General features: G+C 46.1%; 1 protein-coding gene across 1 annotated transcript; it reads right to left on the bottom strand.

Moving 5' to 3' along the window:
- Positions 1–1,712: 1,712 nt before the first annotated feature.
- tbc1d2 (TBC1 domain family, member 2) lies at positions 1,713–24,115 on the bottom strand. The gene is made up of 18 exons (XM_030367899.1): positions 23,857–24,115; positions 21,948–22,806; positions 19,844–19,994; positions 15,808–15,934; positions 14,547–14,668; positions 13,988–14,277; positions 13,260–13,469; positions 12,703–12,762; positions 10,786–10,911; positions 9,450–9,560; positions 8,865–9,037; positions 8,322–8,445; positions 7,946–8,146; positions 7,448–7,635; positions 5,844–5,964; positions 4,229–4,414; positions 3,732–3,853; positions 1,713–2,958 (listed from the first exon to the last, which is right to left on the bottom strand). The coding sequence occupies exons 2-18, from the start codon at positions 22,797–22,799 to the stop codon at positions 2,757–2,759; spliced, it is 3,366 nt and encodes a 1,121-aa protein (XP_030223759.1). The 5' UTR covers positions 22,800–22,806; positions 23,857–24,115; the 3' UTR covers positions 1,713–2,756.
- Between the last annotated feature and the right edge of the window lie 2 nt (positions 24,116–24,117).

Genomic DNA, 24,117 nt, shown 5'->3' with positions numbered 1-24,117 from the left:
TGTAATCTACGCCTTTACTGAAATCAGTTAATCTTATGTGAAGTCTTACAGAACAGCTTTCTCAACTTTATTTTGTTAAACATTTCGTTGTGTGCCTCACCTGCAGTCTATTATAAAGAATCACTGGACCAGATAAACCTCTCATTATTCAGAAACAAATTTTTACATAAATTCACCCACAGAATAACCATTGACGTATACCATCAGTATGGGTTTCCAGGATAGTTTCTTATCACAATTAGGAAACTTCAAAAAAAATGTTGGGAAAAGGTTTTGGGCTTTTCTCTGTTGCCCTTGTGCCCACAGACCGTCAAGCAAGCTTCAGGTCTCTCTGCCAAACAAACACCAAGTGGAAGGACCACCAGAAGGGACTGGTTGTGTGAACTGGTTGTTCAGGGTAGGAACTGCGCAGTTGTAGTTAGTATTTTGGGATTCTTGGCTCCTGGTGCGTAAAAGGCAGTTCTCTGATTGGCTTCAGCCCTAAGACGTTATTTGTTTAAGCATCCCCTGAGGACGGAAGCTGGAAGTGGGGCCAAAATGTATTGTTGGGGGCGGAGCTTCACTTGGTAGCCCCTCCTCTCCTGAGCACCCCCCCCCCCCCCCCCCCCCCCCCCCCTCCCTCATTACGATTTCTGTTGTCACAACTCGGGACACATATTCAATAATTATCCCACTTGGTTTGCCACTAAGACAGGTGTCTGATATCTATCACAAACAGGCACTAGGTTGTTAGTGGCCGGGGTACACATGTAGACCGCCAATGTATCACACCCATTCTTCCAGCTTGCATTGAGGGTCTTCTTCATTTGTTATCACACTTATTGGGGAGGGGCCAAAGTGCTCTTGGTAAAGGGGTGGAGCTTGTAAACTAAGTATCTTGTCAAAGTCATGTGACGTGACTATGGACAGCTTGCATGCTGAAATTTATCCTGCTCTTTGCTGAATCAGCCATCTTTGTAGAGTGTTAATATAGCGCCATTAGGACAAAAAAAAAAATTAAACCGACTTAACTTAGAGAACAGCAGCTTTAATTAGCAACAAAATTGAGATCTGAGTCTTGAAATTCTTCCTCTCGGGGGGGAGGCTGTGTGTGTGTGTGTGTGTGTGTGTGTGTGTGTGTGTGTGTGTGTGTGTGTGTGTGTGTGTGTGTGTGTGTGTGTGTGTGTGTGTGTGTGTGTGTGTGTGTGTGTGTGTGTGTGTGTGTGTGTGTGTGTGTGTGTGTGCGCGCGCGCGTGCCCGCACACACAGACTGGTCCAGAGGGAAAGGTTAACAAGCTAACATATAGGACGAGACGTCAGTTAAATTGTGAGGTGTGGTTCTGGCTTGTAGTACTTTCTCTGCAGTAAAAAAAAGTTGTAACATTAAACTTTTCTTTTGAGATTTTTATATTTATCGTTTTTTTTATGTATATTTGTTTTTTAAAAAAGGTAATAAAACACAATATTTGAACCCGTGTCTTTAACTTTTTGAAATATATGTTAATAATAATAATAATAATAATGCATTGAATTTATTTAGCGCTTTTTCCTAGACACTCAAAGGCGCTTTACATTGAAGGGGGGGACATCACTCACCACCACCAGTGTGTAGCACCCACTAGGGGTGATGCACGGCAGCCAATCTGCGCCAGAACGCTCACCACACACCAGCTCGAGGTGGAGGGTGAGGGAATTAATGAGTCAGCCAATTATACAATTATACAGGGGGATGATTAGGTGATTATGTTATCTGCAGGTGTTACAACATTTAATGTACAATGCAGGTTAACCGAACAAAACAAGTAGAAAAATACATACAAAATTCTATACACAGAACAAACATTTATAAACAATTACAAATAGAAAATTCAAATTATGTAAGAAGGAACATAGGCTGTAGCCTACGGTACATACAAATATCCAGGGCTTTTTTTTGACAAGTTTATACACTTAATTGTACATCATTGATATTCTCTCTCGACATAAACCATTTGGTACATGGTATATTATTAGCATTTAAAGTAAAAGATGAAGTGGCTATTCAACAAATTCCAGCAGAAAAAATAGGAGGCAAATTTACAGCTTTCATTTTTCTCTCCTAATGCTCCTAAATTTAAACGACCAACTGCCAACAGCTGGCAGTCATAAATGGTGCTATGCCAAGGACCAGCTTAAACAATCACATCCTTGTTTTCAGACACAATCAATATTCATATTTCATGAAAAGATTTCACCACAAAGAGCGGACCACAGTCTTCCCTCAACGTAATACTGGTTAAGAATTTCAAAAGTGACTAAGTTCATGCCTGGACAAATTCATTAAATAAAGAGCTTGAAAGGTTCTAAAACAAGTTAAATCCTGTCATTATCAGCCTCGGATATTAAAAGTGTAAAAGAGTGAGTCTCGAATTAGATAAGAGATTCAACCGTGAGTGGAAGACCGTCCATAAGCAGCAGGTGTTTGTTAGGGAATCCTGTTGATGGATGCCCTCAGGTAGACTGCCAACATCTTGTTTACAACATTATCACTCTTAGGCTGTGAGCACATGAGCTTTCAGCCTCGGTGTGACAATGTTAAAAACAACTATTCTCAAAGTCCAAACCATAACCTCTCGATGTGGATCCATTCAGATAACTTTTTGTTTTTCTGTTGACTATATCTCAAACGGCATACCTAGGGTTGAGTGCTTTTCCGTAAGCTCACCAAACAGTCTGCGTTTGTTGCGCAATTCTGCAATAAAGTTTATTTCTACCTTGGTCTGCCGGTTCTAGCGCCGTCAAGGCTCCTCCTCATCCTCGCTCAGCAAGGTGTCCAGGTCCTTGTCCTTTTGCACAGGACACTCCGAGATGAACTCTTTCTGCTGCTCCTCCAGCTCCCGCATCTCCCCCTGCAGGCGCTCCAGGTGCGCTGCACGTCGGTTGCGTAGTATTCTGCCCGGGAACGGGTTCATCATGGTGAAGGCGATGCTCGTGAGCTTCCTGTTAGAGGGGGGAAAAACCCACCGGAGAAAGGGACATGATTTGTGAGGTCACGTGTGACATCGTGAGAGACAATTTTAATGATCCTTATGGCCTTATTGAGGGTGAGAACATTTTAGTGGTCAAAAATCGAAAGCAAGCTAGCTACCAAGAAAACATGTAGAGGAAAGCAGCCATAGCGTCTTCTACTGTGACACATGACTTTTGTTTTTTATGTTTGCTTTATTCTTGAGACGGTTGGTAGTTCAAATAATGACGGCAGTGGTGACAGCGTCACCTACGGCAAGTGTATAGAGAACAAACATTTAATTTTTTATTTTCCTACTAGTTAGCTACATATCCTGTGTCAACCTCCATGGCCACCCGTACGGGCAATACAGTGGCTTGCGTTTGTGCTGAGTAGCTGCCCTCAGCAGTTTAGAACAGTGAACTCCCTCAGGCTCACAGGCTCAACACGTATTGCAGCTGTGAATTATATATGTGGATGTCTGCCTCTGGTCCATGTTAAAAATAGAGGCACAGTCGAGCCGACTGCTACAAACTCGCAGGAGGAAATAGAACTGAGAGAATGATAGTTAGGCAGTGCCTTTCTGATAACTTTTCCGTAACAAACCCCCACACTGATACCGCAGGGTAAGACAACAGTTTTCCAGAGGCCCTATTCTGCGGTCCATTTTGCCATAGTTCCCAGGGGCAAGGCCACTCGTGCCAAGGCGACACATAGTAGCTTATATTAGCAGGTTTTAATGGATATCGATGATGCAACCACGTACCTCCCGTCAGTCACGGTCTTGGTGAAGAAGCGAAGGTATTGGTAGATCTCAACGTTGTCATGGATCTTTAGAATGTCCTCCTCTTTGTATTTGAAGAGCGCCAACGCATAGCGAAATAGCACCTGTGAAAAATACAAAAAAAATGAGGCCGGAATTTCAGGTTCCACAGAAGAAAGTGTCTCAACACCTACAGGTTGCAGGATCTGCTATGTTATCAAAGCTACACAATATTGCACTTTATATAAAAGTGTCTGTGACTAAAGATGATTTATTAATATCACGGGGTGGAAAGTCAGGTGTTACAGCAGTACGAAGTAAGACAGCAAAATGGAACCAAAATGAAGAACAAACTGATTTAAATAACATAAAATAGTAAACAATAATCATAAATATGAATAATTCAATAATTAAGAACGTTTCCCAGATCTCATGCTGTATTCATGAAGCAACCTTAATGAGCCTCATTCCCAGGACGGGGTTAGAGCGTGGAGGCTGACCTTGGTGCCCTCGTAGAGGAAGGCGTCCCAGACCCTCAGCAGCAGGTCGCTGGGGAGGCTCTCCACGAAGCACACCAGGAACCAGTTGAAGGTGACGAGGGACACGTCCACGGCGTGCTCCTCGAGGTGGGCCGCCAGCCGGGGCAGCTTCTCTGCCATGAAGTCCTTCAGCACCCGCTGGTCCGCCTTCAATCAATCACATCAAACCGCGTTCAGAGGATGCTATCACGCAGAAAGACCGCGGTACGAAGGGCTGAACGAGGGAGACAACCCGGCAAGGGCAGGGAAATGGTGTAAAAGGTCGGGCTGGGGTAAAATACCGATTCATCAATGCACTGCAATTTATTTGTTCCCGATTCAATTTCGATTCCGATTTTTTTTTTCCGATTATTTCCATTAAAAAATAAAAGCGCGTATGCCTAAATGTACATGCCCTTTTACATTTGTCCATGTTATGATTATTACTTTTATGCTGCAAGTTTAGCTCAGGAACAATACTATACAATGGTGTATTCCCTTTTTGCTAGTTAAAGCACAATGAAATGGTTAATTCATTTTTAAATGGTTAATTCTAAATAATATTTAGGTATTTTTGTCATCGGCACGTATTATTGAATCGATATCGAAGCAATTTGATCAATATCAAATCGAATCAAGGCCTAAAGAATCAAATTTAATTGTGAGGTACCTGGCAGGACCCAGCCCCATAAAAGGTGAAGTGTAAAATAAAATATTAAAATCTAAAATACAATCTTAGAACAGCAAAGATGACACATGACTTGATCAGAAGAAAAAGTAAAAAAATTAAAAAGTACTGCGTTGACGGATAATCAGCTTCACTAAGGATTCAATACTAAGATATACACAAAGGCATTTGGGAAATATAGTCGTGGCACTTAATGTTTTCTTAATAGAATATCGTTAGTGTCCTTAAGTTAAGTTAAAACTAGAGCTGTCAAGCGATTAAAATATTTAATCGTGATTAATCGCATTAATGTCATAGTTAACTCTAATTAATCGCGATTAATCGCAAATTATTTTTCTATGCTAAATATCCCTTGATTTTTTTGTCCCATAATTATTCTCATTTCAATTCTCTTATCAACATGGTGAAGTGCATCGGCTTGCCTTGTGCAAATGATTTTTTATTGATAACAACATTGGCACATACACTGATCAAAGCAGGACGATACAAAAAAAGAGCCTATAGTGCAATTAAACGACTGCTTTGAACAAATGTCATTTGAACATAGCAGTCAGGCTACTGCTTCTTTGTTTTGAGCCAAAGAAAAAAAAAAAAAAAAAAAAATATTTTTTTTATAAAATAAATGCGTTAATCGCGCGATAAAAAATGTAACGCCGTTAAATTTGGTTTGCGTTAACGCCGTTAATAACGCGTTTAACTGACAGCTCTAGTTAAAACCCATAGGAATGACGGGCAGCCTTAAGTTAAAGGGAATGTTCCCTAGCCCTAACCCTTTCTTTAATGTGAGCAGGGCGGCTTGGGAGTAAGACAGGCAGTATAGTGCATCCTCTCAGACTCCGGGGGTGGTGTTATGGTGGTGTGTTGGTGGTGTGTGGGTGGAGTTATGGTGGTGTGTTTGGTGGTGCTGACCTGCGAGGCCACCAGGTTCTTGGTGTAGTAGTCCAGGGGCATGATGACCTCCACCACCGCCACCAGACACCAGAAGGCGTCCTCCTCGTCCTGCAGCACCAGCAGGCTGACGGCTGCCAGCCTGAACCACACGGGGGACATGGGGGGACATGGGGGGTTAACAGACTGAACCACATGGGGGACATGGGGGGTTAACAGACTGAACCACACGGGGGACATGGGGGACATGGGGGGTTAACAGACTGAACCACACGGGGGGGACATGGGGGGTTAACAGCCTGAACCACACGGGGGGACATGGGATGTTAACAGACTGAACCACACGGGGGGGACATGGGGGGTTAACAGACTGAACCACACGGGGGGACATGGGGGGGTTAACAGACTGAACCACACGGGGGACACGGGGGGTTAACAGACTGAACCACACGGGAGACATGGGGGGACTTGGGGGGTTAACAGACTGAACCACACGGGGGACATGGGGGGTTAACAGACTGAACCACACGGGGGGACATGGGGGGGTTAACAGACTGAACCACACGGGGGACACGGGGGGTTAACAGACTGAACCACACGGGGGACATGGGGGGTTAACAGACTGAACCACATGGGGGGACATGGGGGGTTAACAGACTGAACCACACGGGGGACATGGGGGGACATGGGGGGTTAACAGACTGAACCACACGGGGGACACGGGGGGGACATGGGGGGTTAACAGACTGAACCACATGGGGGACATGGGGGGTTAACAGCCTGAACCACACGGGGGGACATGGGGGGTTAACAGACTGAACCACACGGGGGACATGGGGGGGACATGGGGGGTTAACAGACTGAACCACATGGGGGACATGGGGGGTTAACAGCCTGAACCACATGGGGGACACGGGGGGTTAACAGCCTGAACCACATGGGGGACATGGGGGGTTAACAGACTGAACCACACGGGGGGACATGGGGGGTTAACAGACTGAACCACATGGGGGACACGGGGGGGACATGGGGGGTTAACAGACTGAACCACACGGGGGACATGGGGGGTTAACAGACTGAACCACACGGGAGACATGGGGGGACATGGGGGGTTAACAGACTGAACCACACGGGGGGACATGGGGGGTTAACAGACTGAACCACACGGGGGACATGGGGGGACATGTCATGGGGGGACACGCAACACACACTGTGTACAGAAGTCTTTATGTTGATTAGATAAGACTATTTTGAACACTGGTAATATTTTCTAGTTCTGAATGCGTCTCTTGATCGCCAAAATAATCACGAATGAAGCCTTTCATCTTCTATGGTGGCCACTGCTATAAATCTGTCCGGGTCACGACATTTCCGCATCATTTTTGTTTGCGAAACGTGTATGGGATTATTTAATTTCAGATGCTTTTTTATTTTAAATTACATGAACAATTTTTTGTCAACACTGAGTATATTGCATTCAAAAGTCATTTTGACACTAACTGTTTTTTCCAAGCAGAAAAAAACAAGAATCAAAAGTAGTCTAGATATAGACTGTAGAAGAAGACGACATCGACGACGCTCTGTGTCCGGTATAAGGCGGTATTCATGTTTATCTTTCCCCTCACCTGTTGAGTCCCTGGCAGTAGCCAATCGTAGGGTTCTGCCAAGAGAAGGCCAATAAGATGCGTTGGAGTTTCTGGAGGGCGGGGCTAGAGGGGGCGGAGAAGTGCTTATTGGTGGTGAGGGTCCGGTGGAGGTCCAGGAGGATCTGTCTGGACGCTGGGTGGGGCGATGTCAGGCTCTTCTCACACAGCTAGAGCCCGAACAGAGGAGAGGGACTGGGTACATTACACACTCAACTGGAGCACGACGCCGTAGTTATCTGGGTTTAACTTCACTCTCAGGTTTAACAATAAAGTCTCGTGAATGCTGCATAGTTTAAGGAAATAGTGCCACGTAAAGAAATCGACTGCTTTACATCAAATTAAATTCTATAATTTTACAATCAAATATAGGCTATTATATTAAATGTTAATAATGTAATATTATCTTCGATTATATAATATGTTTACATTAAATCATATTTGATTCTATATTATTCTCATCATTGTGTGCGACGTTACCTGTTGGTAGCGGTGTGGGTGTTGCTCGCGTAGGGTGAGAGTTCTGGCGCGTACGATCCAGCGCCAGACCCTCTGGCGGAACTCCCGGGGGACCCCCGCCCTCAGCAGGTTCTTCAGCTCCGGCGACTGGCCGAAGTCGCCGTCAGAGCGACTGGCGAGAAATTGGGACCAGCGACCAAGCAGTGGTCTGTCCCCAGCGTCCTGTAGTCGCACAAATACACCAGCAGGGGGCAGCGATTACCTTAACTACACATTAACTACACCTACTGGCTTGATGAGAATATCGACCCAATAATGTTGTAGTAAGCAACAATCGTTCCGTAACTTTGCTCTAGACTTTGTAATCGGAGCAGAAGGGTAAGGGCGGAGGGCTGACCTGGTACAGCAGGTTGTGGGAGCGTATCTCCAGCGCTTGGATTTTAGCTAGCAGCTTTATGTCTTCCACCTCGTAGTCCGGAAGAATCTTGAAACCATAGTCGTCGTGGTCTAACGGAGGGCCACTGCAAATACCACATACATATGCGCTCATGAACAAGATACATGATAAATAGTTGACAAGATTCACGCTAGCTATTTTTTTTTATGGGCTTGGTACAATAAACACTGTTGATTGACAATCAATTTTAATTCTGTTTATGCTATAATATACTACTCGTGTGTACTATGGTACTCTTTTCTATCAATGGTAGCCTATAACTTTATATCATAAACATCACCATTCATTTTAATAGATGATACATGTAAGAAAAATGGGGTTGTAATAAGCGCAGTTTCAGTTCACAGCGACCAATTGCGTTTTTCAGATTCTTATTACTTTATGGATTTGAAACCAGTGGAATTTCTGCTCTATTAATAAACGTGCATCATTACAAAAACAATGTACAAAGCCAGTGCTTTGTTTCGACGGTTGCCACGTTACCCCAGCGCTGCCTTTTGGAGGCTGCCGGCCGGGTCTCCCTGCAGAGCGTCCTCCACCAGGCCGCGCACCACGCCCTTCTGGGCCGCGTCCAGGCCCTGGGTCTCCTGCAGGCGCTGCAGGACCCCCAAGTAGCGGCTCTCCTTCTGGCAGCCGCTGGCCTCCAGGTAGGCACACTGCGGCCGGGCAGGGAGGGGAGGGAGCAGAGGCACCCGGTTGGGTTTCATCACGCTCTGAAGCAGTGTACTCGGTGTTCCCCAGTCCTGCTCTGATCCCTTGATCCCCCTAAGGTCTGCATATTCTTGCGACCCCAGTTTGAATCTGTTTCCCGACACATTAGGTCAGATGGGACTCGGTTCTCTGGGCCTTTACAAGATCTTTCAACTTTAAATGATGCATCTTTTCTATCCTGAAATTCCCCATGATCAATGGGTTATAGTCGACAACCTCCTGTGACCCAAACTGCATTTCAGGTGACCCCAAGTGGGGGTCCAAAGCCACAGGGAAGGAACCACTGGACACCCCTGCACAGAGCTGAACAGAGTTTGGGGAGAGGAGGATTTGAACCTGGACCTGGGCCCGCCTCACCTTGACCATCAGGCTCTTCTCCTGCTCCGAGCTCTTCCTCCACAGCTTGGTCAGCTGGTAGATCTCAGAGTTCAGGAACTTGTTCTGAGTCTTGTAGGCGGCGATGTCATCCTGGGTCATGCAGGGATAACAGCAAAGAAGTCAAAAGATAGATTAAGGGCTCTTTAGATTGTAGGGGTGTTTAGAGAACTCTGATGGGGTTAACATTTAATCCATTTTGGGATGCCGTGGGACACAAAACAAACATTAAAGAGTCAGTGTACCCAAAACCCTTTTTTCTCTTTCGAGAGTGTCATTTCCGAGGTACTTTGATGTCATGACGATGAGCAGCGGTTGACTGTGGCGTCCAAGAGGAAGATGAGCATTCTGGACACTTATAATATAACTCCATGGTGTGTGATGAAGAGAAAGTTCTCTCACGGACACGTCGGACAGCGAAATATTTGATTTAATCTTAAGGCATGATCATGGGAAAAGTACTGGCTGCAAAGGTTACCAAGAACACATTCGACGAGACAATAGGTGAACAAGATTCTTAAAGCCAAACGTTTTCATTGTGGGTAGGGAGTGGGAGTGACCTTAGCCCAAGTAAATTTGTGATACAATGGGTGGATATTGAACATGTCTGCAGGTTTGTAAGACATGGCTGTAAACAGTTTACACAACAAAGAAGTCTGTTGATTGGCCTGATCTCAATACCAGACTGGCTGGCTCCAGTGGAGGAAGGGATCTGTTTAAGATACAGGGAGAATGAATACAGTTCTTTCTAATGTAATAATTATGTAAACAAGGTTAATATAATTCGTATGTGATTGTATATTTATAGTTATGATTGATATTTCCACGACAGTGTGGGTGGATGGTGAATCTCGATCTGAGCAGTGATGTATTTAAAGACTGCGTCCAAGCTCATTATAACGCCAATACACAATGACGGTACTAAAAAAGTATAATGAAGTTGGCGTGGTTTCCTAACCGTTGGGATGACACAACCCCCCCCCTTCCTAGAACGCTCAACCAAAAATGCAATTCTTTAAATCTCATTCAAATTCAAGCTGAACCAATGGGTTTCTGGCTCTTTAAATCATTCACACCCTCTCAAATCGCGGTCAAACTCCTGATATTTTTTGTTTACTTTTCTAGAACTGCTCATTTTTATAGCTACAGGATTAATCTAACTTAAATTTTTAAGTAAACCAAGATTGAATATGTCATGCACTTGGGAGTGTCCTGAAAAATGCTATGTTATTTCCATAAATTATTCTTAGCAATAAGAATATAATTAACATCGACACTTTTTATGGATTCAGACGTCCAACCAATACGGCAGGCTCACCTTCAGGTTCTCGTTTTCTTCCTGAAGCAGACTGCAGGTCTGCGCCTGTAGACCGATGGAGGTTGAGACCTTGCGTTGTGGGTTGGCCATACATGTAGACAACTGGTCAGAGATCTTCAGGATCACCTAGCATGAGAAAGAAAACAAAGCCGATTCCAACAGGCAGAAGAGTACATACTGGATGGATGAAGGGTCTCACAAGGCTACATCGTCATGTGTTTTCTGTGTGAGTGGCCAGAAAGCACTTAAAGATGTATGCTCTGTGTGGAATGTTTGGATGCACTCTATTGAGATTTCCGGTCTCTCTCACTAGCTGTTTTCCGACATGTCCTCAGCATTTATTCAGCACTTTTACATCAGGAGTATTGACATTATGGGTGATCTGTGTTGTTCAGACATCAGTAGGATCTCTGGGTGGGTTAGGGGGGTGGGCTTGCAAGGGGCGGGATATGACGTAGGGTTGGCAAGAGGCGGGATAAGTGCGGCCGCTGTCACTGTAGTTTGTTTGGTTTGTCCACAGACAGCATGGAGGCAGAACGGGCAGAACTCATCGCGATCATCTTATAAATGTTGCTGCGACGAGGCATCATATATTCCGCTGTATCCACAACAGCCTAAGCATCGATTAAAGATTGGAGCATGAGTTAAAGACAAAAATAAGAATCGACAAAAAAGATTTTTTCGCTGTTTAGGGAAGGATCTGGAGAGACCAGGGGGCGAAATGTGCTTGACCAATGTTCTTGAGAATTTTTATAAAAAACCCTGGGATAAATGTAGTTGTTTTCTGTGTTAAACTGAGAAAACAGGAAGTGGAAGTGTTGATTTGTCACTTTATGAGGTTATCTAACACTAATATGAGTTCCCCTAGTCTGCCTTTGGTCCCCCAGTAGTTAGTAATAGCGTTAGGTGTAAAACAAGCATTAGGTATCCTACTCCTACTACCTTGGAAAAAACAAAGCAAAGACGCGTCGATTTGGAATTTTCCCCGTATGTTGTCAGACAGGGACATGTTACCTCCCCTTTCTTTGCTTTGCCCGCCCAGAGAATTTGGCCCGTCAATGAGCCAATGATCTACGACCGTACGAGCGCTACGTGTGTGTGTGTGTGTGTGTTAATAAACACTGTAACGCAAGTGTTGTACACGTCTTTGTTATTTGGATAACCGTTCTGCTGTTGGTGTTATGGCGCATAACACGTCGGGTTCTCTGACGTCTCTGGTATTTCCACAACGAGGCTCGTAGTGGGGGTTATCTCAGGTTGAGAATGGTTGAGAAGGAATTGGGGGAAAAAAGAACCATGGCTTTGGCTCCTGAAGTACATGAACTGATTGTCTCCCGCCGGAGCCCCGCTGCCTGCTACCAAGGCATCATCACCGCGACCCGCGAGGCACCAACGCCGCGGGCGGTGATGCCCCAGCGCTGCCCGCTGCCGAGGCGGTGGTGCCTCGGCAGCGGGGCTCCGGCGGGAGACAATCGCGGGCAACAATCCCTTTCTCCTCCATGACGCGGTTCAGTCTACTTCGGATTGATGTGGACGTGGAAGAACCAGAGACGTCGGAGAACCCGACGCGGTCGTTGGAGATTCATAATGTCGTCTGGAGGCGCACACAGCTTTTGGCCGTGATAATATATATTAAATGATGTAGATATCAACGTACAATATGATATAGTTTAGATATAGAGCTCCAGGACTCACGCCGGAGCACCCGGAGTGTTTATTTTTTAAGTACTGTATTAGGGACCCACTAACAGCTATATAAAAGCATTCATAAAGTAGCATGCCATGGGATCTTTAATTGTTTTCCACCACATTTGTAAGTCACGTTGCATGAAGGGGTCATCGGCTGAATAACTCAACGTGAGTGTAATGCTACAGTGTGTGTGTGGGAAACGAGGAGACGGACGCCTGGTTGTTTACCTCCTGCTTGGCTTGGTTCTTCTCCGTCAACAGGTCGATGTTCTCCTGGAGATCGACCACCTGCGTGTGGATATCGCCAAAAAAAGAGTTTGGTTCAAAACATGCAGCTGGTGGAATAGCATTGATTCTGTTATTGAGTCCGTTGGTGTTAATCAGGGGTGTCAAGAGAGTGAAGGGGCAAGGATGGCTGGTCCCAGCCCAAAGGGTTTTGGTTTGAATCCCAATGACCACAGTCCACGTATTTGGGTCCCTTAGCAGAATGCTCACTAATGACGTGTCCAGAAAACACTGTTCAGTGTGGAGCCCTGAGACGATGAAACGTTCTTCCATTCGTTCCTCTGCCCACCTGGTACACACACATGACAACCTGCCTGGCTCTCTTCTAGGTCCCAAACACACAAGCTGTATGCTAATCAACAGGTCTCGCTTGCAGAAGAGGCGCTTAACTGTCAATTAATAAAAAAAATAAAGAAACGTCAATTAACGCGTGACGGTGAAGCGCTTTGAGAGCTTTGTCCGTGCTTCAGGGGGGTGATACCCAGATGAGAGCCCCTGACCTGGGACTCCTTCTCGGCCAGGCTGCGCCTCAGGCCCTCCGTCTGGGCCGTGAGGTCGTCCAGGCGGCGCCGCAGGTCGGCGGCCTGCCGCTCGCGGTGCCGCAGCACCTCCAGACGCTGCTGCTCGCCCTCGGCCGCCAGGAACTCCGTGCACGTCCGCTTCTCCAGCTGGGAGGCCTCCAGGGCCTTGTGGAGCAGCCACACCAGCTCCTGGGTGGAGAAGGTGGAGGTGTTAGTGGTGGAGCAGCCACACCAGCTCCTGGGTGGAGGAGGTGGAGGTGTTAGTGGTGGAGCAGCCACACCAGCTCCTGGGTGGAGAAGGTGGAGGTGTCAGTGATGGAGGTGTCAGCGGTGTTAGAGGTGGAGGAGGTGTTAGTGGTGGAGAGGAGGTGTTAGTGGTGGAGAGGAGGTGTTAGTGGTGGAGAGGAGGTGTTAGTGGTGGAGAGAAGAGGAGGTGCGGGTGTTGAGGGAGGTGGTCGTGCGAGTGGTCAGGGGAGAGGAGGTTTTATTGGTGGGTTGAGGAGGTGTTCATGGCTAGAAGACAGGTGGAGGTCTAGAAGAGAAGTCTTTGCGGTCTCTTCCACAGGTTTTACTAAATCATTAGAGATCTGTTTCCAACCCATTCCTAGCAGACTCCGTTCCACCACATTTTCCATTCTACCCAGTTTGTGCAAATGTTCTGCAAGAAAGCCAGTCAGTGTACTTCCCCATGACGTCACCGTCCTCACCTTCTGAGACTTCACCTCCTCCCCCAGCATGTCTTTGTCCTGCTGGAGGCGGGACATCCTGTCTGCAGAGGAAGTCTCCCTGCGGATGTTGGACACGGTGCCGCGGCTCTTGCTCCTCCGAGAATTCTGGGTATTCAACCCGGCCGGGGGCTTCCTGTCGCCCTCTGGGGGGCGCTGCCCTGACGGCCCCGTCGATGGGAGCAAAGGGGTGATGGGGGAGCTGGGAGTGCTGGGAGTAGTGGGAGTAGTGGGAGTGCCCGGGGTTGGGAAAATGGGCGGAGTCTGCAGAGCTGTTGGAAACCGAAACAAAGTTCTGGTTGTGTGTGTCTGTACATAGGTTAACTAAAATATGCAATATACGTAAACTACATCAATATTTATATTGATGACAGATCTAATCTAATTATATTATGTTTGATTTACTAAGAATGTTACTTTGTTTTCATTGAGTCGTAACTGTAGCATACACAAACCGAAAAACACTGGATTATTTTCTACTATAATAGAATATATACACATCGTTGTTACCCATGAAAACAAACGTCTGTAATAGACCTACTAGTGGGGGACGTGCCGGCTAACTGGCTGGGCGGTGTCCATGGTGGAGCCGATTCAACATGGAAAACACTCTGGCTGTACTCCTGAGATGAGCGTTTAGCTAGCAGGTTGTGGACTGAGTTCCTGTGTGTGGACGGAGAAAGAGAAAGAGAAAGAAAGAGAGAAAGAGAAAAAGGGAGAGAGAGATTAATTTCTGTGTTAGCATGACCCAAAGAGAAAGTGTATTGATGAACAAATTGAGGAGGATTGGTGTGTGAATTGGCAACATCCAAACCAAGATACAAAGGCTGATACCAAACCATTGGCAAACAATTATAGGGAATGGACTTGAGCTTGCTGAGAGGAAAACTGAAAGTACGCTGGATAGTGATGTTATACTGTTAAGCCCCGAAGAAGTTGCATGGTTCTTAGAAAGGCTTGTAACAGCAGATACCGTGACTATGTTGGTTGTTAAATCATATTCGGAAGCTCATTCTGTACATTTTTCCCAAAAAATATCTCACCAGAAGTAACCATTGAAAGGGGTATTTTTCAAATTTTTCTTCCGGGGGGGGCATGCCTCCGGATCCCGCAAGGGTTGCTAGGTTACCGACTCACAGCACAACCGATTAGAAAGAATCTAAGGGGAAACACTGACCAGGGTTGCTTCACTTCCCTTCAAGGTAAAAACATAACAGTCCATTCTGTACCAACTCTCCTTCCAAAAGGCCCTTCTGATGTTGAGGCTTTCTAAACTAAATAGAGTCAGTTATATTTGAAAACTTTATAAAGAATACATGTCTCATACGTTCAACCACAGCACCACAAAGGAAGTAGAGCTTGAGTGGATTGGACTCAATATTTGGGCGTACGCATCCGAGGTGGAAGAACAGGTTGTGGACTGGCAGCACAGTTTGTTTGCTCAATCCCAGGCTCCTACTGCATCCACTGCTGCAGGCTTTGTTACGTTGTTTGCACATTGCATTAGGTTTGTGAGTTGTAGATTCTACCATCGGTAAATGTTTATTGCACGCCCCTGGATAACGTCTGATTCCGGTAGATCTCAGAACTATTCATCGCACACGAGTGCGATGAATAGTTCTGAGTTTGTTTTAGATGTTGTGATGAGCTTCAGCCCTAAGACTCACACACACCCACACACACCCCTGTGACATCAGTTTGGAAATAATACCATTACCATCGTGTCTGACCTCATGCAGAGTGTGAGCCAATGATGTACCTGATGTGCACTCATTCTCTAGGTGCAGTGACGGCGTACTCACTGGATCTCTATGAACGGGTGTTTGAGGGACATGTTGGCCAGACCCCCGGTGCGGGGTTGGGGGGGCTGGTTGGCGGCCTCCTCTCCCACCAGGCCCTGCGGGCTCTTCACCATGGGCAGGAAGTCCTCTGTCAGACAGGAAACAGGAACTCTATATTACTATTGAGCCATCACGGTTTTATTCAGAGGTCGCTTTTATCCAAAGCAAACTTACAGTACGCTTTAGATACGTGTAATTATTACAGGTCTGAGACCGGTTAGTCATTACAAGCCATTGACAAATATATCCATTTGTCATATCACAAGTGGGAGAATCCAACCAGGTCTGATTGACTGATCTATCATACATCTGGTTGGACACTCCCAATTTGGAACATTCCTAAAATGACTAAGAGTCCTCAAACATGTTAGTATGAGGCTTTAAGGATACATTTAAGGAGAAATGAGGGGTTAGGCATCTTGCGCAATGATGCCTACAGGTAGACTACGGATATTGAGAGTTTGAACTGTTAACCTTTCATACTATCCAAACCTGTCTACACCTAAAGACCATTTAGATCTTTATATTCTAGAAACATCTTGACATCCTGGACCTAGACCAACTCTTTTCGTGTTTTAAAGAATCCCCGAGCTCAGACATGAGCTGACATTATGTACAACCAGCCCCTGTACCACAACAGGTTTCCAATGTCTGTGTCCTGAAAATAAAACAAGCCTCAACGTGACGAAAATACTTCTCAGCCAGAGTAACTGCGCTGTCATTAATACTGTAGATGTAAGAGAACACCACTCCCTGTTTTCTCTGCTCAGAGGTGTAATCAATGCAGAGCAACCTGCCAGTAAAAATCCATAACAGATCAACGGCAACAAGACACGGATAACCATTTATTTTACCCACGATTATAATGTAAGAAATTCAGCAGTCCTAGGGTAAAATTGCTTGTTCCCTTTTGATCCCTACAACCTGGACTTCCCACAGAGAACTCTGTTTCAGACCCTCACTCTTGATCGGCAGTCCGGCATCAGATAAGTCATCTAGTCTAGTTGCTCACAGGCACAGCGGCCGTGTGCATCACAGCTCGTGCTCTGTTTGTTGAGCCACCTGCCGCTTGGCTCCGTCTAATATTACACCAGTGCACACTTCCTGCGTCCTCCTTGTACAACTTCCTGCAAGAACCACTAAAGCCTAAACATCCGTCAGTTGAAGAAAGGAGGGGATAGCTTGGGGGGGGGGTCCTCCACCCACACTCCTTTAAGGGAAACAACAGCAGCTGTGCCGCTCCAAACTGCTTTCCGTCCTTTGCTCCTCTTGCTAGCGGCTGGTTTGAGTGTTTGTGCTCGGATCAAATGCCTTCTCTCGGACCAGCAATCACACAGCCTGCTGATCTGTTTAAGATCAGCTGCCCAGAACATGCAGTGTCGAGGTCAAGTACCACGCACCTTTATCTGGCTCAGAGTGAGCTAGGTTAACTAGACACCAGCCAGAGTAACTTAGTCCTCTCATCTGATCGTTGGTTGGTTATAGAAATAAAACTGGAAGTTTAAACTCAACACAAGGAACAGCAAGACAGGATTCACAAATCAGTATTATCAGTTAATTAGTTATTAGGTGGTATGCACAATGACACAGTAGCTCGTGACACAATCAATAAAACGTCTTTCAAGCAGCTGAGGTAAAACAAAGTAGAGTTTCTGTTTGCTACACCTGCCTCATGGTACCATAGTTGGCACTTATATTCTGATGATTACACAAACAAACATTGTCCCACACTAGATGAGTGCTGTGGCACCCGCAATAGAGACCACCAATGGTGTTATTGCTAAATTCAAGAGAAGGACATCATCTTTGGTCATTGCCAGCGTTTCCATGGAAGAGGCCTGCTAAGCAGAAGTTAATCCGCTTAGCTTCCTGCCCTTCCTGTTCCTGGCCCACTCCCATACTTACATCTAATGACGGGAAAGTACATCATTGCGCCCTCATCACCCACTGGGGTAAGATAAGAAAGCCCTGGTTTTCTATCTTGCCATGGAAAAAGCATGCTTCAATATCAAATCCAAACAAGCCTTGATTTGAGGAACTGACGGTCAGTATTCAGATTCATTCTTATCAGTCTTTTTGCTGACCCTCGTGTCGTTAAAGAGCAGCGGGGGAGTCGAATCTTGCGCAAAGATGCCTGCAGGTCGATTACAGACATTGGGGTACAACCTTCCAGGAGTGGAACGAACCTCTAGACGATGCTCTTCATCCCAGAGATTCGCATAGTATACGAGGTGAATCTGGATAAAAATATGGTATAAAGTATAATTCAGATTCCCATCCATCCCCCTAGGGTTTCTTATGAACTAATTTGGGGTATGAGGTTTCATCTGTATCATAATAACCTGTAGCACACCAAAGTACAACTTTCACAAAACAACGGGGGAGGGTTTGAATTAGGCTAGTTGCTCCCTTAAAAAAGTCCAGGAAATATTTGGTGGCAATATTAAATAGATTACTAGAGCAGTGAAATAAATCTGTTTCATTCTGGATGAACTACCTATTGTATACCTCTTGCATCACAGTTCCCCTGTTTACAATTGTAAATGTTTTACTCAAGTCGTTCATTTTTGGTTAACCTTTTGATCCTGATAACCTATATTATGACTGTGAAGTTCAGTAAAGTCAATATTTTGTGAGCCATTAATTAGTAGGTAGGGCTAAGAGCACTTTGCTAAGGGATGCCTACAGGTAGACATTCAGGTTATAGATATTGGGGTTTCGAACCTGGGACCCGGAACCTGAAACACCCTAACCACTACGTAGTGTCCAATTCAACAACTGTTATCAACGTTCCGACTGACAAGTCTTCTCTTGTTTATCCTTGTGTATCACAGACACAAGCCTCACACACTTATGTTACCAGGAACCCTAAAATGGATGAAGGAAAATCTTTCAAGAGAGAGACAGAAAGGTTATGGCTTTCTAGGTGGCAATGAGTTGTAATCAGAAATTGTAATCAGTTGTGATTAAAACCTAACCAGCCAGTTAAGATAAAATATTTTCCAGAGAAATGTAGGGAAAACAAATATGAAATGTCTTTCACTCTCTAAAAGCTTGGTGGGTGCTGTTTGATTTTTGCCTCAAAGCATCATGACAGCAACACTGCGTGATGAATTTCCCAATTATACTTCTGGCCCGACCGCGATCAGGGAGTGACTCAGAGACTGAGTAATCACCATCGAAGCTCTGTGCTGCTAACCATTTCCTACTGGGATTTCCCCACTCTCTAAGGTAGAGCTTCCGCTGGCTACACCACAAGACACTCCCCCTCTGCCTCCCTTACCGACTTCCTGAAATCCACGCTTGGTCACGCAGCATACAGGAAGTGATTATGCTGCCGTTCAAACAAACTGTGATTGCGGCGCTACATCTCTGATCTTTCGGTTATCATAGATGCAGCACTTACATCTCAATGGGGAATAAATCAACTGATTAAATCCTTGAAACGCACGCAGTTTGTGGATTCTATCTTGTAGTTCAAGATAGATTCAGACATCTAACAATTCAATAAAATTTCAAATTAACGTTCAACACACATCACATGGACCCTCCTTGAGAAAGAGGATGATTTGCTCTGTAGTGTATTCACTTGAGTCACCCAGCTAGGTACCGATTGTTACCCAGATTGGAACATGTTGCTAGGAATTTGCGTGCTCGTTGCTTGTCTTGCATGGCGGTAGCTTGGGGTTGTTTGTTGGTAGCTAGGGGTTGTTTGTTGGTTGCTTGCTATAGATCTAGGGATTTTGTGATTTCTTTACCACTTTTCCAGTGGTGGCTTTGTGGTTGGTAGATGTTGTGCGTGTTTGGATTAATGTCGCTAGGCTTAGCTTGGTGGTGGCAAGGTATGGTTTGTTGGTCGCTGGGGGTATCTTGGTGGTGTACGGCTAGGCCTTGCTTGGTGGTTGCTACGTCTAATTTGGGGATAAGACTGTCTTGTTCTATTGGGTCAAGTGGGACTCTTTCAGTTAAACCCTAAAACTCCCTGTGGTGCTCTTACCCGGACTGCCGGCGCTGACGTTGTTGTTGTTGTTGGTGGTGTCTGAAGAGGCTGGTTGGGACAGCGCCCCCCCAGACAGAAACTCCCTGTACTGCCACCTCCTCATCTGGAGCTGCTGAAGCCAGTACATCATGGCCGCCTGGTTAACTGCCTGGAGAGAGGAAGAGGGTGGAGGAGAGAGAGGGGGTGAAAGAGGAGAGAGGGAGGGGAGAAAGGAGAGAGGAGGGACGGGAGGAGAGGAGAAGAGAGAAGGAGCACAGTGGAGACGAAAGAATAGATAAAAAAATAAAAAAGGGAACAGATGAAAGGTCGGGAGTTTTAGTACAATACAGAAAAATACAGTAATAATATCACTTTGAGAGTATGGGAATTCCATCTTCATTCTGTATACAGCTCGTGTCAGTTAAATATCAACAAGCTATGGTAACAGCTTGACGTTTGAATGTGCTGGTCAAAGATAAAGTGCAGCTTACTATAATGACACATTGATTCATCTATCAATGATATACACCATAAAATGTCCAAAGGTGACAAGAAAGCAAAGAATGAATTTGATTGATGGGCTCATCGTAATTAACTGTACAATCATTTGAGACAGCTAAAAAACAAAAAATAAATTACAACTGATCAACATGTGCCAGCATCAAAAGATCTCACTCATCAAATGCAATTTTGTGGCTTGGTTCTTCTTATTAAAATAATACAATACATTGAGGCTATTTGTGATCACTACAACAGGATGTTGTGTAGGTCGGGAGCGAGCACAATGAGGCTGGGATAGGTGCGGGTTTGTTTGTCTCTCAGATTACAGCGCCATCTTTCCTCCTCTCTGGCAGCCCTTATTATCAAGTTCTATATTTACCTGAGCTGGATATATGGGAAAGAATGGGATATGGGAACAACCATATAGACCAACAATGGGTTATGTATAGCCCGATTCTAACCCTATTTTGCCACAGATGACTGGCGCTTTCTCATAGTCTGCAAACGCTATCTTATAGGTTGGGATGTTTAACAGTGTGACAGTCCTAACAAGCGTGTTAGTCAGACTGTAATCAGTCGTTAAACGTGTGACGGCTTGGCTTTATACAGTCGAATGGGGTTGTAAAAGTATTCTAGTGTGTTTCCAGCTTCAGGATTCACATTGGGCTGCAATATGATAGTAAACCAAGTAAGATATATGCTTATACAACTACAGTTAATGTAAACCGAGGCAATATCTTTGATAAGTACAGTAGTTCAAAGGAGTGGTGGCTAATAATTATTACCCTCTATAAAGGTATGATAATACAATGAGCCACAAAATAATGCACTGTAGGAAATATTAGTGTATACATGGTATTTTTTAAGGTTTTATTTAGCTTTCACATATAAAATTCATGCTTTGATATAGCTCCTTAGACACACACACACACACCTCACAGAAACACACCCAGGCACACACACACACCTCACAGAAACACACACACACACCAACCTCACAGAAACACACACACGCACACACCTCACAGAAACACACACACGCACACACACACACACACCTCACAGAAACACACACACACACACACCTCACAGAAACACACACACGCACACACATACACACCTCACAGAAACACACACATGCACACACACCTCACAGAAACACACTCACACACACACACCCACCTCACAGAAACAAACTCACACACACACACCCACCTCACAGAAACACACCCACCCACACACACACACCTCACAGAAACACACACACGTACACACACACATCTCACAGAAACACACACACGTACACACACACATCTCACAGAAACACACTCACACACGCACACACACCTCACAGAAACACACTCACACACGCACACACACCTCACAGAAACACACTCACACACGCACACACACCTCACAGAAACACACTCACACACACACACCCACCTCACAGAAACACACTCACACACACACACCCACCTTACAGAAACACACTCACACACACACACCCACCTCACAGAAACACACCCACCCACACACACACACCTCACAGAAACACACACACCCACACACACACACCTCACAGAAACACACCCACCCACCTCCCACACACGCGCCCTACCTTGAGTATGTATGTGCGCTCGGGGGTCTGGATGTGGAAGCAGCCCTCCTCCCCCTTCAGGGGGAGGGTGAAGGTGGCGCTGCCCAGCCCCACCCTCCCCAGGGGGGTCAGGTCCTGGGCCGTGCGGTAGTAGAACAGCTGGCTCTTCTTCTCCTCGTACATGAACCACCGCCGCTTCCAGGCCCTCAGGGGCCCGCCCCGCTTGGCCAGGTAGCCGCAGAGCTTGGTCCCCGGGGCCGGCCGGGCGGGGGCGCACGGCTCGCCGCCCTCCAGGCCCCCGCTGAGCGCCTCCGCCGCCACAGGGGGAGCCAGGGTCGGGGGTGCAGGGGGGGGGTGGTGCCGGCGGGGCTCCTGGTCCTCCAGGGAGGGGGGCCCCGGGGCCTGGCCCCCGGTGTCCGAGGGAAGCGGAGGCGGCAGCCGGACGGGGTCCCCCTCCTCCGGGCGGCGCTCGGCAGCGGAGGAGCCGGCGGGGGGCTCCTGCGGTCGGGGGGGGTCTCGGGGCCCGGCGGGGGCCTCCTGCGGTCGGGGGGGGTCTCGGGGCCCGGTGGGGGCCTCCTGCGGTCGGGGGGGGTCTCGGGGCCCGGCGGAGGGACACGGTGGAGGAGCTGGGGGCTGTGTGCGACAGGGGGAGTCGGCCCGGTCTGGCGGCGGCTCCGGGGGGACGGGGGGCTCGGTGCGGAGGGGCTGGTCCACGTCGGAGGAGGAGGAGAAGGAGGAGGAGGTGGTCTCGTCTTCAGGGGAGGCGAGGGGCGCCGGACTCTCACCAGCGCCTCCTCCTTCCTCCCCGGCCGCCTCCTCCTGGAGAGGAAGTGACTGAAACAAGGCAGCGATGGGACTTCCTGTTCCCTCCATCACCACGCTGAAAGAGAGAGAGAGAGAGAGAGAGAGAGGGAGAGGGAGAGGGAGAGGGAGAGAGAGGGAGAGGGAGAGAGGGAGAGGGAGAGAGAGGGGGGGAGAGGGGGAGAGAGGGGGGGAGAGGGGGAGAGGGAGAATAAACAATGACCAACTTAATGTAGTGAGTGAATAATACTATATTTAACTGTGCACTTGAAGGGGATATGGAAGTGTTAGATTGACAATGGTTGCAGAATGGATGGCCCCATAGTGCACTTCCCAGCTGTGTCCAAACATGATCATTTATTAATTATATATAATTATCATTGTTAATTAAAAATATTCTGAAGATAAGACATCCTATCATAAGATCATCTTGAAAACACATCTTGAATATTTGTTTTTCGTGACTGACTTATCTATTTTCATACCCAACCTAACATAGATGAAGGCCTTCTGTTTTATAGTCTATAGCCTACTTTGACTTGAAGGAGTGTCATGACACCATCTGGGAAATTAACACTCCTCTTATCTCTGAATCATTCTTTCAATAGCCTAAACAAAACGACTCAAACTATTTCAAGTCCATAACTGAAGTTTAATTTTGAAGCTTGACGTAACAAGGCAGTCAGCCAATATCCATTCACCCGACCGACTACACCCTAGTCTGACAGCCCTAACAGCTGAGGTGGGCATGTCGCTAGGTGAGCTAGATGCAGCATGCATCTTGTTGTTCTCGAAATACTTGCCTGCAATATTTTACTCAGTACTTTGTGTTGTTTAATATGTCACTAAGTACAATACTTCAACCAAAACTTTCCTTAGTAAAAGTACCGTTTTTACTATAACTATTGAAAAAAATACAAAATACAAAATAAAAATCGACTCAATACATTTACTTGATTTACTTACATTTACCTCTGCATATGAAAATCGTACTTCCTAAATTCCATTCACTGACAGAAGTAATAATGTACTTGATGTTTAATGTAATTACTCAAAATTTAAAGTGAACACGGTTACTAAGGTTATATAAGCCAATAACCTGTTTGCAAGGGGCGCGACCATAACCTACCTGGGGATAATGTAAGCGCAAGTCAGTTTACGGACCAGCCACTGCCAGCTGTATCTCACTCCACCGCCTTACATGTGTGTGTCCCACAAAGGAAAAATGAACAAGCTGAACCAAAAAACAATCAAACTGAACAAAAAAAAAAGATTCTAGCCTAATTAAATAAACCCAATGTTATCCAGTGAAAACGTCCACGTCCCAGACACGCTCGACTGTTTCCTTCCTGCGTTGGGAGGGTTGTAGTATTGTATTGAACTGCAAACA

This window comes from Gadus morhua, chromosome 10 (genome assembly GCF_902167405.1).
Source record: "Gadus morhua chromosome 10, gadMor3.0, whole genome shotgun sequence".
NCBI lineage: Eukaryota > Metazoa > Chordata > Actinopteri > Gadiformes > Gadidae > Gadus > Gadus morhua.
This window is presented reverse-complemented; position numbering and strand designations above follow the sequence as displayed.

Excerpts from the sequence above, each read along its gene's own strand:
- tbc1d2 (XM_030367899.1), bottom strand. The coding sequence starts at position 22,799 with ATGGAGGGAACAGGAAGTCCCATCGCTGCCTTGTTTCAGTCACTTCCT. Across the intron at positions 9,038-9,449 it reads AGAAGAGCCTGATGGTCAAG|TGTGCCTACCTGGAGGCCAG; the intron begins GTGAGGCGGGCC and ends GCCCGGCCGCAG. Across the intron at positions 3,854-4,228 it reads TCCTCTACGAGGGCACCAAG|GTGCTATTTCGCTATGCGTT; the intron begins GTCAGCCTCCAC and ends TATTTTTCACAG.